At 29.8% G+C, this 17451-nt stretch overlaps 2 protein-coding genes across 2 annotated transcripts; one reads left to right on the top strand and one right to left on the bottom strand.

The window, feature by feature from the left end:
- The first annotated feature begins 558 nt into the window (after positions 1-558).
- Positions 559-1105, top strand: LOC130945367 (putative transcription elongation factor SPT5 homolog 1). Its single transcript, XM_057874095.1, has 2 exons — positions 559-657; positions 860-1105. Exons 1-2 carry the CDS (start codon positions 586-588, stop codon positions 1103-1105), a joined length of 318 nt encoding a protein of 105 aa, XP_057730078.1. The 5' UTR covers positions 559-585.
- A 12240-nt stretch (positions 1106-13345) lies between these two features.
- Positions 13346-17071, bottom strand: LOC130945366 (stearoyl-[acyl-carrier-protein] 9-desaturase 6, chloroplastic-like). Its single transcript, XM_057874094.1, has 3 exons — positions 16892-17071; positions 16461-16754; positions 13346-13918 (listed from the first exon to the last, which is right to left on the bottom strand). Exons 1-3 carry the CDS (start codon positions 17039-17041, stop codon positions 13346-13348), a joined length of 1017 nt encoding a protein of 338 aa, XP_057730077.1. The 5' UTR covers positions 17042-17071.
- Between the last annotated feature and the right edge of the window lie 380 nt (positions 17072-17451).

The raw sequence follows: 17451 nt of genomic DNA, 5'->3' as shown, positions 1-17451 counted from the left end.
TCACACTCGTTCATCATTGCCGTCGCATATAACACGTCCACACACAGAGAGTGGCTGAGCGATCCCGTTCCCCGCGCCTTCCATTTCGACGATCGCAACGCCCTTCGTTGAATCTATTTGTCGTCATTGAAGCCGTGTGTTGTCTATCCAACTGCTTCGTTCCATCCAGTCTCTTCTTCTCCATCATTGAAGCAGTGTCGTCCTTCCATCTCTGGTTTTTACCATCAACACCTGGTGGGCAGCCTATGACGCCAAATTCCGCTGTGTATCTTCCTAGCACAGTTTTAGGTAGCTATCTGTTCTGTAATTAACATATTGCACATAGATTTACTCTCTGTGTTGGTGTTATTACACGCATCTATGGTATACCAAATTCTCATCAAGTCATCATACTTTAGGCGGCAAGTAATGATTATTAACAAACATGCTCTCTGTTAGATTCATTCATGTGATTGATATTTTTTGTCAGTTATTTGGTTAACTTATCGGTAAGATTTCAATTGGTAGTGTGTATCTTTGTTTGTCAGGTTGTCAATTTGATGGTTTGATTTTGTTGTAGGTGGGGACAATGAGGGGCCATGGTTTATGCCAGACATATTAGTTAATGTACATAGGCCAGGTGAAGAATCTGTTGGAGTTATAAGAGAGGTTCTTCCGGTATGTGATCCTAGAAGCTTTGGTTTTATACACGTTTTTGTTTGTTGGTATACATGGTTTTTGAAGCCGACCTTTGTATTTGACCGATTATTGTTTTGAATTTTAGTTATATGTGCGGTATTTAACCTTCCTAGTTAATGGAACTGTATTCATTTGGCCTGATTATACTGTTAATGGACATTGTAATTATGCGTTTGTTCAGGATGGGTCTTGCAAGGTAGCGCTTGGCTCAAGTGGAAATGGTGAAACGATAACTGCCCTTCCCAATGAAATGGAGGCCGTGGTGCCAAGGAAATCAGACAAAATAAAGATAATGGGTGGAGCATTGAGGGGGTCTACAGGCAAGTTGATTGGTGTAGATGGTACTGATGGTATTATAAAGGTAGATGACACATTGGAAATCAAGATTTTAGACCTAGTTATTTTGGCTAAATTAGCTCAACCATGATTAGGCTTGTCTTAGGAAAAAAATTTACTTAAATAAATGCACAAGCTTTTCGTCCTTCATACGTCTCTTGTGCTCTCCTCCGTTTTTGTCCTTCCGAAGTTGGTTAATTTAAGTTTTGCTGCATATTATTAGTAATACACTCTCTTTTGTCCCAATGGAATTTTCTTAAGTTTTCATAGAGGAGGTTACTACGATAAAGTTGTCATTTTTATCTTTTTATCTTTTTGTAAAGACGTTTTTTATTTTGTGGTTGTTATTGATTTAAAAGCATAATATTACTAAAAGTGTTACTTAAAGAGAAAGTGTTACTCTTAATCGTTAACTTGGTTCTGATACCAATTTTTCAATTTCGACTTTTCTTTTAATTCTTCTTTCAAAATTTATACTAACTCTTCATATTTTGTTTCGAATAAATTTACAATTTGTATAGATTCAATTGGTGGTGCTCTATTCAAGGGATTTTGATAAAAATAATTTGCAACTTCATAATCTGAAGTATTAACCATTTCTACAATTTCTCTTGTATTTATTATATGATTATTTATTACTAGTCCTTGATGTATATTTATAATTCTGATTTCATATTTATAATTTTTTAATTCTGTTCTAATTTCTATCATAGTTATAATATTCTTTTTTACATGAATTATTATATATAAAATCTTTTATCTGTTTGTCTTTTTCTTTAATATAATTTCTTAAATCCTCAATAACTTCTTTTATTTCTACACTTTCTCTTGTTTCTAAATATCTTTCTAATTTTTCAATTTCATTCTCTATCTTTTCTTTCAACAGCTTTAATTCTTTTAAACCGTAATATGATTTTTCAGGCATTTATAAATTTCCTAAATTTAATTTTAACTTGTTCATAATTATTTTTATTTCTATCTTTTTTATTATAAGATCATCAATTTCGTCCCGAAGATTATTTAATTCTTTTTTATACTCCTTTATTTTATTTTTTAATTTTTTCGCTCTTTTCCTTTTTATTTTATTTTCTGGTTTTTCAATCTCTTTATGCTTCATAAATTAGGTAGTCTTATTATAATTTCCAAAAATAGTTTTGTTTAACATTATTTATTTTAGAATTTCTGCAAACTCTATCATCGATTCATGACTATTTTCTAGGGATTCTATTAATTTTTCTAGCTCTTCAACTTCGTTTTTCAACTTGTTATAGATTATTTTTAGAGCTTCAAATGCTCTTTGATTTATTTCAGAAAACTGCAAATAATTCAAACGATTCTCTCTTTCAAAGAGCTCTTGTTTCTTATCTTGATAAGTTACATATATTTCTTCCTTATCTATTGTCATAATTTATTATTTAGGGTTTCATTTAATTTTTCAACATTTTTTGTCAATTATTTTATTTCAGAGTTTTCTTCTTTAATTTTTAATTTAGATAAACTTAAAGGACCATTGACTTTAGATTCTCTTATTTGGAAATTTGATGAAAACGATCTTCTTGATGGTTCTTTTAATAATAAAACTGGGTTTTCAATAGCTTTATATTTTGGTATTTCTGTTTTTACAATTTTCTGAAATAATTCATCGACATAAATTCTTTCTCTGTTTTTAAATATTATACTATGATGGCTATTTGTTAAAGCATAATTTATTGCATATGTAATTGAAAATGGTTCATCATCTTGTTCCATTAAACTTTTTCTATGAAATTTATAAGCTAAACTTATAGATCTTCCAAGATTTTCAGTTTATAAAGGTATAGCATATCCAAGATGGGCATTAAATTTAACATTTACATTTGCTAAATTTCTATGAACAATTCCAATTATTTGATCTATTGGGTCATCAGTAATTCTTTTGTCATAGATTGCTAAACTTATTGGTGAATTAATTCCTTTCATATATGTAAATTTGATTAAGACTTATATGGTACCAATATGAATCCATCCAATTTTAGATCTTTTTTGTTGATCCTTAATTTTCTCAATCTGTTTACTCATTTCTTCATCATTTATCAAAGCTATTTCAAGTTCTCCATTAGCAGATTTTATTTTTACAAGGACTTCAAGTTGAATTTTTTCATAGTATATTATATTTTTTCTATTAAAAACTTCTTTTAAAAGACTTTGTTTATTAAAATTTTCATTTGATTTGAGATTTAGTTCTGTTTTTAGAACAGCATATTTTTTATTATTTAATAAAGCAGTTAATCTATAATAATCAGATTCTTCCGTTAATTCTATACTTTCTAAATAATTCATAACTAAGAGACTAGGACAAAGACGTACCTTTCTGAAAAAAAACTTTCTTTATTTAGTATATTTTACATAAGGTATTTTTATTTCCAGAGGAAAGATTGTAGATATTAACTCCAGATGGGAGTTTAAAATATTTTTTCTAAGGGAATTCTTTCTCAGACTACAGAATCGCCTTGGCAGCTTCCTCCTTGCTTTCCTAGCATATAAGTACTCTTAGTCTTCTGCTTTCTGTTTTCTGATGCCTTCTACAATTGTTTAAGCAATCTATTTATAATGGTTGGGTCTGATGGACAATTCCCATCCTTACCCTTCTTATGACGTCATTGCTTACGTCATTTTTTACTAACTTGCACCAGCTACATTATTGGTGCTTTATGACCTAAGCGCTTACGTCATTATGCAATGATGTTGAGGGATGCTTCAGATGTACTATCCTCCTCTTTTATCATGTGGGTGGATCCTATTTCATTATTGCTTTTTTCAGATATTTTTGAGGCGCATAGCTGGCACCTGTGGTCTTCTCTGTCTTTTATCAAATAGCAGAGATTCCTTCTTATCCTTTCAGGGAGCTTTTCTAGAAGTCCAGATAAATTGTAGAATACTGATTTAAATTCCACCAAGAGTCTCATTTTTCTTTCTTCAATTTCATTTCTTTTACTGGACACAAGCAAAGTATTTCTACTTTTATAATTAATTCTTGTACAAGATTCCTTTGTTATTTTTTGAGTTCTTTCAAAGACCCTTGCTAATGTGCTGGCTAGTCTTCCTTCGTGACTGTAAATTGTTAAATCTTGAATTTGATCAATTGGTTGAAAATTTCCTGGAAAAACGGACATGAATATTACTTGGTATGCTGGAACCAAGCATTTTTCTTCTTCATTAAAAATAGGTTGACTATTTGTAAATTTTAGGGATACATCCCTTGGATTTATATTGTCAATCATATTTTTAAATCTCTTTACTGCATCAACGAATCCTGTAGGAAACTCACTAATAATTTTTAGATCATTAAAAATTAAAATTGTATTAATTAATCCATACTGAAAAAACTGATAAGTGTCAGATGGGGAAGCATCTGGAAAGATAACCAACTTTGTTAGCTGTTCTTTAGCAATAGGATAATATCCCAAAATTGCCCTTTTTTTTTCAGTCCAATTCAGTATTATATTAAGGGTTTCTCTGAGATTTGATTTACAGACTCTTTTCTTTTCCTTGATTTTAGCCCTTATAGGAATGTTTCTTATTATTCCTGTTCTCTGGATTTGAATCGGAGCTTTATCTGCTCTTCTTAGAGTTTGCTTTGGGTGAAGAGCTTCATATTCCCTAAACGATTCCTTTGCCTCTTCCAGCGTTAAAAATCCTCCTTTATGAATTATCTTTGATTGATGTGTGAATGGTGCTGCTTTTTCCCAGGCATCATATACTCCTTTCATGTGGCCATTATAAATTACATAATATTTTTTATCTTGGGTGAATTTTTTAATAATTTCAGCAATTATTTTATTTTCTGAAAATTTTTCTCCTCCTAGTTTGTCCACCATGCTTAGCTGGCCGAACTATGATGGTTTTGCTTGTTGTGTTGATTTCATTGCTTCAATGGCCTTCTTGAGGGATTGGATCTGTGTCCTTATTTGCTGACAATGCTTGCATTTTTCGAGTTCTTACTCATATTTTTTAATTTCTTGATCTAATGCATTGTAGACGAACTCCATTCTCTTGTTAATTTATCACCCTTGATATATTCAATTTTTATTGGATATTGTAACAAAAATAATTGTCATCTTACCAATCGTCCATGATTATAATCAACTTTTAAATTATATCGTATGAAACCTGTTAGGTAACTTGAATATGTCCTTAATGTAAATTCTTTGGGTAGTAAATCAATTTTCTATTTTTTAAGAGTTTTAATTGCTGCTAGAGTCTCCTTTTCATGAGTAGTATATCTCTGTTCTGTTGGTGTAAATGTCCCTGAAATAAAACTGCAAAGTAATTCCTTTGGAGAATATTTAGAATCTAGTGATTCTTTTTCTTGTTCAAAACTTTTTATAACTTTCTTAGCCTTTAGACATCCTGACCAGGTTATGTTTAAAGCATCTGTTTCTACTATTAAGTAGTCGTTTTCTTCTGGAATATAAAGTTCTGGAAGCTTTTTACATAATTCTTTGACTTTTTGAATTTGCATACTATCTTCTTCTTCCCATTTCCATTTTTTTAGTACTTATTTTTTGAAATAAGTTTTTAGTGTATTCTGTTATATTCTTTAAAAATTCTTGATCAGAAATATAATTTATACACTCTAAAAATTTTTGTAATTATTTTCTATCTTCTATTTTATTAGGAAATAAATTTACCTTTTCTAAAACATTTGGTTGAAGTTTTAACTTTCTTTGAGTGGATAGAATTAATCCAAGAAATTCTATTTCTTGTTTTGCTATTCTTACTTTTTTTTTTGCTAAGAACTAATCCTTTTTCTTTACATCTTTTTAATACTATTAATAATTTTTGAAGATGATATTTTTTATCCTGTTTTGTAAAAATTAATATATCATCAATGTAAACTAAAACAAATTCATTTAACTCTTTTAGATTTTCTTCCATAAATCTTTGATAGATACCTGGGACTTGTTCTAATCCGAATGGTAAAACATTCCATTCATAGAGCAACAACTTGTTGATTCTTTTGTTGGAAAAGTAAAAACAGTTAATTTCTTTGTTTCTTCGTCTAAACGAAGTTGCCAATATCCTGATTTTGCATCGAGAGATGAAAAACAAGTTGCTCCTTTGATTTTTTCTAAAATAGAATCTTTTCTTGGAAGTTTATGAGCATCACCAACAGTTGCTTCATTCATCTTCTTATAATTAATTACCATTCTTCGTTTTTCCCTTTTAATTTCATTATTGTTTTCGACATAAAAGGCTGGAGCCGCATGAGGACTTTTACTTAATCTTATAATTTCTTTTTCCAAAAGATCTTTACATTCTAATGAGAACTCCTCTCTATCTCTTACGGAATAAGGAATTTTATTTGGAACATTTATTTCCTTTGTAGGATCTTTTAATTTAATGCTTACTAATTCTTTGTTTGTATTTTTAATATCTAAAAGAATATCAGCCAAATTTTACCCAAAAGTTCTTTTATTTTTATTTCAAGATTATTTTTTGGGATATTTATCTAAAAATATAAATTTAAATAACATTTTTTTTAATATAGAAAATATTTTAAATTTTAAAATCTTATCTATAATAGTAGTTGGTATTTTTATACGTTTTGATTTTTGATTTATTGAAGAATCGTGTGGAGCTTTTAAAACTATATATGTTAGTTCTTGAATGAATGGATGATATAGCTTTAAGAAATTATTTCCTATGATAAAATCCATTCCAGAATCTAACATATATATGGATAGAACAATGAACCTATAATTTTGAATAAATATTTCAACCATTTCTGCTTTTTGGTTAATTTTATGTATTGATTTGTCAGTTATTCTAACTCTTAACGGTTTCTTTAATTTTTTTCAATTAAGTTTTATATTTGTACTAGCAGAGCATTGTGTTGCTCCAGTATCTATGCAAGCATTTATAAATTTTTCTGTTATTTTTATAATAATAAGTGTAGCATTATTGCTCAGTTTCTAAGTCTGTTTTTGAGACATATTCAAAAATATAGTCTAAATTATCATCTGATTCTTCTAATGGTTCCATGAAACAAGACTTAGCAACTTCTAATTGTTTGGTAAGGTCCTTTTTATTCTTCTTTTTTGGACATTTATTTGCATAGTGTCCTTCTTCTTGGCAATACCAACACTTACAATTTTCTTTTTTATTTGGACAATAGTTATTTTTTTGTCTTTTATTTTTATTGTTATTTCTTTTTCTAAAATACCTCTTTTTTCTCCAGTTTGGATAATATTTTCTTTTTCTAAATTGATATTTTTTTCTTTGAAAATTTTTATTAAGACCATATTTTTGAGGAATTTCTTCATTATCTTAATAGCAAATTCTAATTATATTTTCAAATCTTTTTTGAGTTATTTCTTGCATACAACGTTCTTTTATTTTCTCTCTTATTGCAGAGGTTGCTCCGCCAAAATTATTTTTAATTGTTCCTCTATTTATTTCTCTTATAAATCTTTCCATTATAAATTCATTAGCAGGGTATGAAAGTTTTGTTATATACATACTAAGATAATGGTCTTTATCTTCTTTTTTTAATTTATAATAATGTATTCTATATTCACATATATAAGATTCCACATTACATAAATCATATATTTGAATATTAGCTAAATGGCTTTTTGCTTCTTGATATTCTTTATTATAAACTTCTTGTCTATGATCTATAATATTTTTTTCGAAAAATTCTCTATATAGAATCATCATTATATGTAATATCTTATCATAAACTTTTGTTTTTGTTGCTAATTCTTCTATTATTTGGTTTTCTATTGATGTCATATAATCTCTTACAGTTCCTTTAGTATGAAATTCTATATAATTCCAAATATTTCTTCCAGACAATTCACTAAGTTTTGGATTAGTAAAGGCTTCTAATAAGAAGGAATTCAACCAGTTCTTGAAAATTTTTTTTATTCTTTTTACAGTCTAAATCGAGCATTCTTTCTCCTTCCGGTTCCTGGATTTTAGGAACGTATTTTGATAGTATTTTTGTATACTTTGAATTTTTATTCATAAATTCCTTTTTAAAAGCATAATTTTCAAAACATGTTTCCCATTTAAATTGAGATTGATTATCCTTAGATGTTTCAGCTTCATTTTTTACTTGTATTAGAATTGCTGGTTCTTCATCACTTGAATAATCTAGGATGTGTTCTTCATTTTCTATATTTTCAGAATTTACTAGTTCTTCTTCTATTTGAAATTCTTGTTCCATAATATTATTTTCTTGAGCTATTTTTAATTGTTTAAAAAGCATTGTAACTTCTTCTAATTTTTTTTCAATATTCATAATTTTAATGGTGGTTTTACTTTTAGTTCTGTTATGTTGGCTATATTTTGAAATTTTCCTTTTTTGGGATTATCTTTTTAAAAATATTTATTTAATATCTATTCAATTTCGTTTATATTATATTCCTCTTTTTTCTTATTTCTTTGAAATTTTATAGATACTAATATTTCTTCAAGCATATCTACTATAGAATTTAATTGGGGGTTAAAAGTATGATAAAGATGTAGGGAATCATTTCCATGATAACATTTTTTAGAAATTCCGTGGGAAATATAAGTTTTTTCAGGTTTTTGAAGTCCTTCAACAAAACTTATAGTAAAATAAAGATTTTGAGAAAAAATCATTTTGTATTGATTTTAAGAATTCGGTATCATTACAATTAACATTAGTTAAAATCATTAGTTTTTGATCTATTAATTTTGATAATTTAATTATTTTTCTCTTAAATCTTCTAATTTACTTTTTTCCATTAAGTGACGCTGTTCTTATAAAACGCTATGGTTTTAAGTATTTTGTAGTGAAAAGTGTGGCTTAGAATGTATGGTTTACGTCTTGCCACGTAGGCGTCTTTAGCAAAAGTTGTTTTTGGGATCTTTATCTTAGTGATGGCCTTTCAAAGAACACGGATAGTGAACACATTAAACATTCATCCACTACAGGCGAAGTCTCTGGTATAAAAGGTGCTGCACTTTCTACATGTGTAGACATGGCGTGATTTGGGTAGATATGATATGTTGTATTATTAGTCTCCTCTCATGTTTGAGTCCGCTACTAACATGATGTGATATAAAAATGTTGTTAGCTTTCTACTACCTTTGATTTGAACTTATGGAAACTTACTATTTTGAGATGTGATAAATGATAAGTGAAGTTATTGTTTATGAATTTGATTTGCACCTAAATTTGCAGCTTGAGTTTTAAAACATATCTAGACTGGCTTTGTTTGTGCAATCTTTCAAGGTTGGTAAATGAAAACTTTGAAAATCATTGAATGTTTGGCATATTTTTCTATGAATAACTTGTTGGTATCAGGATACAAAATGCAAACATTCAGGGGAGCTTAAAGATCAAAGGAAAGGGGAGATGAATATCAAATGAAATATCAAAAGAAAGTTTCTCAAATCTACTCTCTTTTTCTTTCAATTTATTTTAATAATATTGTCATCAAGGGAGAGATTGTTGGGTGTAGAAAACAAAATCATGTTTAAAGTGATGACTAAATATGGGATGATTATCAAATCGGTTGTGCGATATATTTTGTTTAGTGTGCAAAATTCTAATTAAATAATAGTGGCCTAAGAAGCATGAAAAAGTGGCCCACTAAGTGGCACACACACACGTACCCCAGCCCATCATCATATTAAACATAATCAAACTTTGTTCCATTAGAAGTTTCTAAACCATACGAGAGAAAAGAAAGAAAGTGAGCCCATATCCACTTCAAGCCCAACTTGGTGATCCACAACCAAATCCTAACACTCCTAAACTTAAACTTCAATTCACTTGAATCTTCTTTCACTTCCATTGAACAACCAAACTCTTTTCTCTCCCTTCACTTTTTCTTTCTAATCACATCAATCTCTGAATCAAGAAAGAAGAAAGAGGAAATATCTAGAGCTAGGGCAAGATAGAAGAACGAAAAGCTAGTTTCTATTTTTAAGCAAGAAAAGAAAAGTAAAAAGGCTATAATAGAGGAAAAATTTCAATGCAACAGAGGATCACAAAAAGGTGATTTCTTCATTTGTGCTTCACCAAGAAACCGTGAAGAAATCCTCTAAGCTCTAAACACCCTTCAAACAACTATGAAGATAGTGAAGTCAAAAGTGCTCAGTGGTTCATCCACGGCCAAGAAACAAATTTGGGGCCAAAGCAAAGATCAAGGGCCCGGATTCAAGAAGCTTGAAGAGAAATGATGAAAGAAAAAAAGTAAGGTTGCATGCCATTACCTCACTCTCTCTCTCTCTCTCTCCCTCTGATCATGCCGCTACTAATTCTGATTGTTGGAGAAGAAGACAAACCATTTTTGAAGATGCCTTAAGCCGTGGAAACTTCATTTCTCTATAATAGGGCTGAACGACCAAGGATTGAAACAATAGAGATAGAGCACTGGTTTCGGTTCCTATATCTCCCTGGGCTATTCTTGTTCTTCTCCTTCATGGTTCTCATTTTGTAATTTTTTTTCTCAGTTTATTCTGTCTAAATTTGATTAGAAAACATGCAAACATGGTGAGGCTTGTAAGAAAAATTCAATGATTGGAAAAGGTGGAGAGCTAGACTTGGAGAAAAAGCTAAGTTATTTCGAAATCCTTTGTTTGTATTTCTATTTTGTGTCATGATCCTGAGAGGATTTTCTTACAAGTTGGGTTAGCATTTTGTAGTTGAAAACTAGCTTAGGGTGATTCCTAGTCAAGTGCAGATTGGGTTAAAATCTAGACTTGTCCCAGATAGGATTGGGTATATCCTAGGAAAAATTGGTGATTGTGATTGGTTGAAAAATAGTAAAATTCTATCACTGTTGTGATGGACACTATATGTAGGCTTCATTGCACTAGGTAGCCAAATCAGGATACATTTGTGTGTCACTTTTTACTGGTTCTATTACTTAGGAGATTAATATAAAGTGTCTCCTAATTTCTCTACTCAACAACGTTTCACTATCACTTATCTTTAAGTAACTCTGTTCTAGCTCCTACCATGTCAGGAGACAAAAACAAAGCATCTCCTGTATTCTCTCTACAGAAAGCTAAGTTATAAGCAAGTTAAAAGTGAGGCTAAGATCCATCCCCTTCTCTTAGCCACTGATTACCACCAATTGGTTGGGTTGTTCTTAATTCTATGGTTGAGTTGTTGATTCTGATTTTGTTTTTTAATTTTGAATTTTTTGTTCTATTTTGATTTGGGGATTTAGCATTGATTTTGATTATTGATTTTCAATTCTATTTGTATATTTTGGTTTACAAGTTTAGGGTTGTTGGTTCTGATTTTTTGGTTGAGCATCGTTAGATTTTTATTCTCTGTTTTGATTTTATTTCTTTGAGTAAGGTAATTTTCAAGATACACTAGCCAAGAAGATTCAGGATGGAAACGGATCTCATGGGGATGGAGACATGCCCCCCGTCCGTTGGGGACCTGGATATTCGTGGATATTTGCGAATTTTACAAATTGTACAAACAGATATTCAAATTCAACAATTGTACAAACAAAGATCCAAATTCAGAAAAATTAACAACAATTGTACAAACAAATATTCAAATTTAGAAAATTAACAATTTCAAACACATAAAATTAACAATTGAACAAATTCTAAATTCTGAAACAAAAATCCAATAACAATTGCACAAATAAAAATACAAACTCAGAAGATTAACAATTTTAAATAATTTCAAACATTGAACAAACCCTAAACCCCAAATGTTGAAAAAAAAAATCAAAAGAAACTAATCAGAGGAAGGGACTTATTGATGCGGTGGCGACGATGAGGCTGCAGGAGGCAGCGATGGTGAGCGACGAAGAAGTTGTTGGAGGCGACAACGACGCTAGTGGTGCCGGTGATGTTTCTGCTGGAGGCGACAATGGCGAGGTAGACCGATTAGGAGGATGCGACAATGATTAACGAGCATGGAGCAGGAGGCAGCGACGCTGTTGAACAAGCACGATGCAGGATACAACGACGATGAGGCGACGACAGTAAGTGAGCGGGCGGTGATTTGCGGTGTGAATGAGTGAAGGTGGTGGTGACCAACAATGAGGTTGTGAGCGGCAAAGACGTAGAGAATCTTGGAGTGGTTGGCAAGGTGGCAAGGCGGGAGAAAAATAGCAGCAACACTGTTATTGGAGAAAAGAAACAGCAATTGTAGGCAGAGGAAGAAGGAGGTGACTAGCTGAGGCTGTTGGGTGAAGAAGAGAATGAATATACTGAATGAGAAAGTGAAGCTAAGATCTAGGGTAAAAGATTAGGTTTTTAACTTAATATATATATATATAAGGGTATGTAATTTCATATTCGCGGGTATTATATAGGTACCCACATGGCGGATACCTCTTTCTCTATTTCCGCCCCATTTATTAGACAGATATCCGTATTTGCTATCCACGAAATTTTCCTCTCCCATATTTATTTTCCGTTAGGTAAATTTTTGCGGATATCCGCATGTCAGGAGAAATTACAATTCTTAAAAAAGATTGTGCAATTGAACCAACTTGAGTAGCTTAGACTTACAATAATAAATAAAATGAAAAAAGAATAGAATGTGAAAGAAGGAAGATTGTCTAGTCTCAAGGAATTTAAAACATAGTCATGTAAAAAATTAACAGTTTTTACAAATATAACAAATTAATTGATTAAAAATTAATATTTTTTATTGATTTTTGAATTGGATAATAACATAGAATTATAGATATTGTTAGTTCAATGTAAATACAGAAAAGAGAGAAGTGAAAGAGAACATTTGTGAAATTATATATAAGATAAAAAATTTTAGAATTAATTTAAAAATTAAAAAACCAAACCAAATCGATCTAATTTTGATTGGATTAATTTAGTTCAATTGGTTTCATACAAAAAGCCAAATCCCACTGAAACAAATATTTTATGTATAATTAGTTTAGATAATTTTTTGAAGAATATTAGGAGATCAGTAATTTTAGTGTTTTATAACTATCAATTGGTCATTAATAATATTTTTAATGATGTGAAATTATATCTAATAGTGAGAGATCACTCATTTTTATTTTGATGATTAAGTATTGGTCAAAAAACACAAAAATAACTACTCCCCTAAATTTTTCCTATTTTTTTTTCTAAAAAAATCGACCCAAATCGCAAACCGAACCTCCTACAAGAGAATATGAAAAAGAAGTGATAGAGGCAGAGTTTATCTTTCATCATTTAACTGACATGTAGTAATAACAGTAATACAACAAAATTGACATTGACATAGATATAGTACTTTATTAATTAGAATCACTCTTTAACTAAAATCAATTTTGATGAAATAAATTTCACCAAAATCAATTCTAAAATGCAAAAATTTGTTTATTTTTTATACCAGCAAGGGCACCTCTTTATTGAAGATCCAACTAAATTTGACACCCTGTGGCTCCATTTTACGTGCTCTTTTATCTACGCGTTCTTGTAACCTTCTAATTCTAGGTGCAAGGCCACACACAAAATCCTGTGCACGCCTTCCCTCACTCGTTAATCCCTGTATCTTCTCTAATTCCCACCGTTGGATCAAGAACTCCAAAATGTCAGCATAATCAGCGGCTGTGTATACACCAAGTCGTTGTGCCACTGCAGAGAAGTGATCAAAGAGGTGTGGATCCCTCCCATCGTGCATCAAGTGTGCTGGCATTGTGATATTTTTACGCAACATATTTGATATTGCCAGCATTGTCACACTGGGGTCCACTTCTAGAAGCTTCTCGACAATCCTTTGGTATGCATTCTCATGGCGCTTTTCGTCTGCAGCAATGGTGCCGCATATTCGTGCAAGCACTGGATCGCCGTTCTCTTTGGCAAGTCGAGCCGTGTTGCCATGTGAAATGAAAGTGGCTCGTTCTTGAAATGATGTGTACACAAATCCCATGTACGGATTGTTGTCAGTTTTCCAATCCTATCCCGGAAGAAATTAATTATTAAAATGTAAATAATGCATTTTGAAAAAATAATTTTGATGTAATGTTGAAGTTTCAAGAATGAAAACGATGCTGCACAATGAAGTATACAGGCACTAACTAATAAGGGGCTAAGGGAAGACCAATTTGTACAATAAAAGTAATTACGTTTTGAAAACCAATTAGACTTTGGAAAAGACAACTTTAAAAAGGAAATATTTAATAACTAAAAAATATTAGCTCAAAAATATTTTTTATTTTATATAATATACTCTATAATAAAGTAATACTAAATAAAATAAGTTTAATTACACTATTTGAGTTTATTGTTTTTTGTCCCTCTACCATGCATTACCAATTTTGAAAATACTCCATTAACATCCCATCACCAAAGGTAAGGTGGGGAATTAATTAGTTAATATCATATATGCCTATGATATGGCTAAAATCATTGGTGTTGTAAAGAGACCAGTTTCCTAAAGTTTTTAATTATTTGGAGAGTAGTTTATTAAAGTTATTTTTTTAAATTATATTATCTATATTTAGTAAATTAAATTGAACTAAAAAGTAAAAAATATTTTTAGTAAGTATAAGCAATAATAATTATATTTAGTAAATAATTTTTAAAATTTATAAAAAGTGTAATAAATATATAAATATAAAAGTATATTTATTGATTAATATAAAAATTTATATTATATTTTTATTTTAATAAATATAAGTTAATTATAAAAAATATTCTTTCGAAAAAAATATTTTTAATTTTTAAAAACTATAAATATAAATACCTAGTTTTTTTATATTTATCAAGTACTTGTCCAAAAATCTTTATCAAATCTGAAGCCTAAAATTTTTCATATTTCCAGCATCGTTAGACCTTTTTAAAACTTTTATATTCTTTACCCATAAAATGCATCATAATAATTTATATAAATGTATGTCTTGACAAATAAAATTTGTGATCACCTTTTTCTTTACCAAATAAAAGTACTAACAAAGGGATACCAGTCTCAAATATATGTCCTCAGATTTTTTTTTTTAAATAAGAAACTTAACAACTAAATTATAGAGGTTTAATTTGATAAACTTTTTTTAAAAGATACTCATTGTGTTTGATAAATAAAAAATTTATGTATTTGGGCTTATAATTTTTTAAAGTTAATTTATATTTATTAAAATTAAAATATTTAATATAATCTTATATATTAATAAATATTTAAATTTATTCTTATATTTATATTTATTATAGTTTTTTAAAATTTAAAAATTAATTTATTAAATACAGTTATTATTGTTTATACTAATTAAAAGTCATTTTAGTTTGATTTATTAATTAAATATAGGTACTACAATTATTAGAAAGTTATTTTTCTAAAATTAATTTTAATAAGCAAATTTTAAAAATAAAAAACTTTACTAAATTAACCCTGAATTAAGTCAATTTCTTTTTCTTTTTAAATGACAATGAAATTGATTTATCATGGAATAAGCTAACTGAGATAGGGATGATGAAAATTTGGGTCTCAAACCGCAAAAGATACATATTCAATATTCTTGCCACAAAAATATTTAAATGATGATAGATATATATATATATATATATATATATATATATAGAGTTCGTACTATTTTGACACGTGGGATTCGCATCAATAATAGGTTTTGCTCTACATTGCTGATGTCTAGATGTTTGTTTATTTAATAACATGAGACAAAAATAAATATAGGAAAAGAATAGATAAACAATGAAAATATTAAATAATATGAATAATAAATATATTAAATGTTTATTTTATTAAGTGTATAGATAATTATTTTAACATTAAAATTTAGATGAATAATTTAAAGATATAATATGTTTATTTATATTGTTCAAGAAATAAAGAGGAAAGAAATAGAAAAGAAAGAAAAGAAAGAAAAGAAATTGAGTGAATTTTTATTTTCTTTAGATGTATTTGGATGAAAAGAAAATAAGAAGAAAAGAAATGTTATAAAAAGATAATTTTACCTTTATATTATAAAATATATTAAAAAAAGTAAAAGGGTAATATTGGAAATAGAGAAAGAAATTTAGTTTTTTTTCCATTTTCTCTCTATTGATAGAGAGAAAAAAAATTGGTGGTCCAACCAATACTTTTTTACCAATTTTCTTTCCTCTTCTATCTCTTTTCTCAACCAAACAAGAGAAAATAACTATTTTCTTTTCAATTTATTTCTTTTTTTTTTCTCCTATTTTCATCTCAAACAAACACAGTGTTAAGGCATAAATATAAACAAGTAAACAACACACTTTCAATATATTTATATCGGGCAGAAAATAGTTGAAAGGAGATATTATATATGCATTTAAACCAACTTCGGTTGGCAGTGGACTGGTCAGCTCACATAGTTTAAATAAATAAAGGTTGGAAATTTAAATTTTGTTTTATGAATACAGTAGGTTACCGAAATAAATCTGTAAATGAAAGTGCAATAAATTAATCATCGAATTAGATACACGGTGAAAAACCAAACAAATATATGCATGTATGTATGACTCACCATGCCAGCCGCAATCAAGTGATGGATGGTCCTCTCAATCATAAGCATATCAACTCGACCCGAAAGGTACAGATAGGTTTTGAGCAAGTCTCCATGCCTGTTCTCCTCCGCGGTCCAAGCCCGAGACCACACTGCCCATGGGCTTGTGCACGAGCCCGTCTTGTCCCCAACGCCATCGAGTTGGTTGATCCATGTTTGATAGGTGGGCAAAGCATCCTCAGTGATCATGTCACCCACCAAAACCACTAAATAATCTTCTGGAAGCTCAGCAGTCCGCTCTCTTAGGGCCCTCACCTGACATATTTACATGCATCAAATAATCAAAAATGTTATTGCAAATTGGACACTAAAATTACTAGCCAATTAATTACTTTAATTTAACCAATAATTAGTAAATAAAGACCATAAATAAGAATTATTTGTCATCACACCTGATTATTGAAGTCGTCCACCGGAAGGGACGAGTCTGGTAACAAATCATGGGGCTGCCAGCTTTGGTCGACGGGCTTGACAAGAGGCAAGATGCACTGTGAAGCCCAACCCTCAAGTGACTTGAAAACTTCAATCTTCTCTGGTGCCATTGAGTGTGTCGTCTTAGGGGTTTTGGGGGTTGAAGAAGGTGCATTTGGAAGTAGTGTAGGTGCATATGCCTGTCTTAGTGAGATTGCATGTGGTGGAGAACAGAGTTTGGATATTTTGGACTGTCTGTGATGGGAATCGTTATTGTTGCATGCAAGTGATACCCTCTTCGGCGTGAACATCAGCGTTGCTTGCACTGCCATTTTCTTCCTCTCGTTTGTGAGAAACAAATGTACCACTAGCCATCTATTTATACTGTGAAACAGAGGCTATAATAGTGAACCAGCAATACGTAAACAGTCAGGAACTATGTATAAATTATAAACTATTAATTGTATAAAGTATTTAAAATAATTTTTTATCTGAATAAATAATAATATATGATATTTCAAGTAACTCATTTCAGGAATAT

This window comes from Arachis stenosperma, chromosome 8 (genome assembly GCF_014773155.1).
Source record: "Arachis stenosperma cultivar V10309 chromosome 8, arast.V10309.gnm1.PFL2, whole genome shotgun sequence".
Classification (NCBI taxonomy): domain Eukaryota; kingdom Viridiplantae; phylum Streptophyta; class Magnoliopsida; order Fabales; family Fabaceae; genus Arachis; species Arachis stenosperma.
Note: the sequence above shows the minus strand (reverse complement) of the source record. Positions and strands in the feature narration are given on the sequence as shown.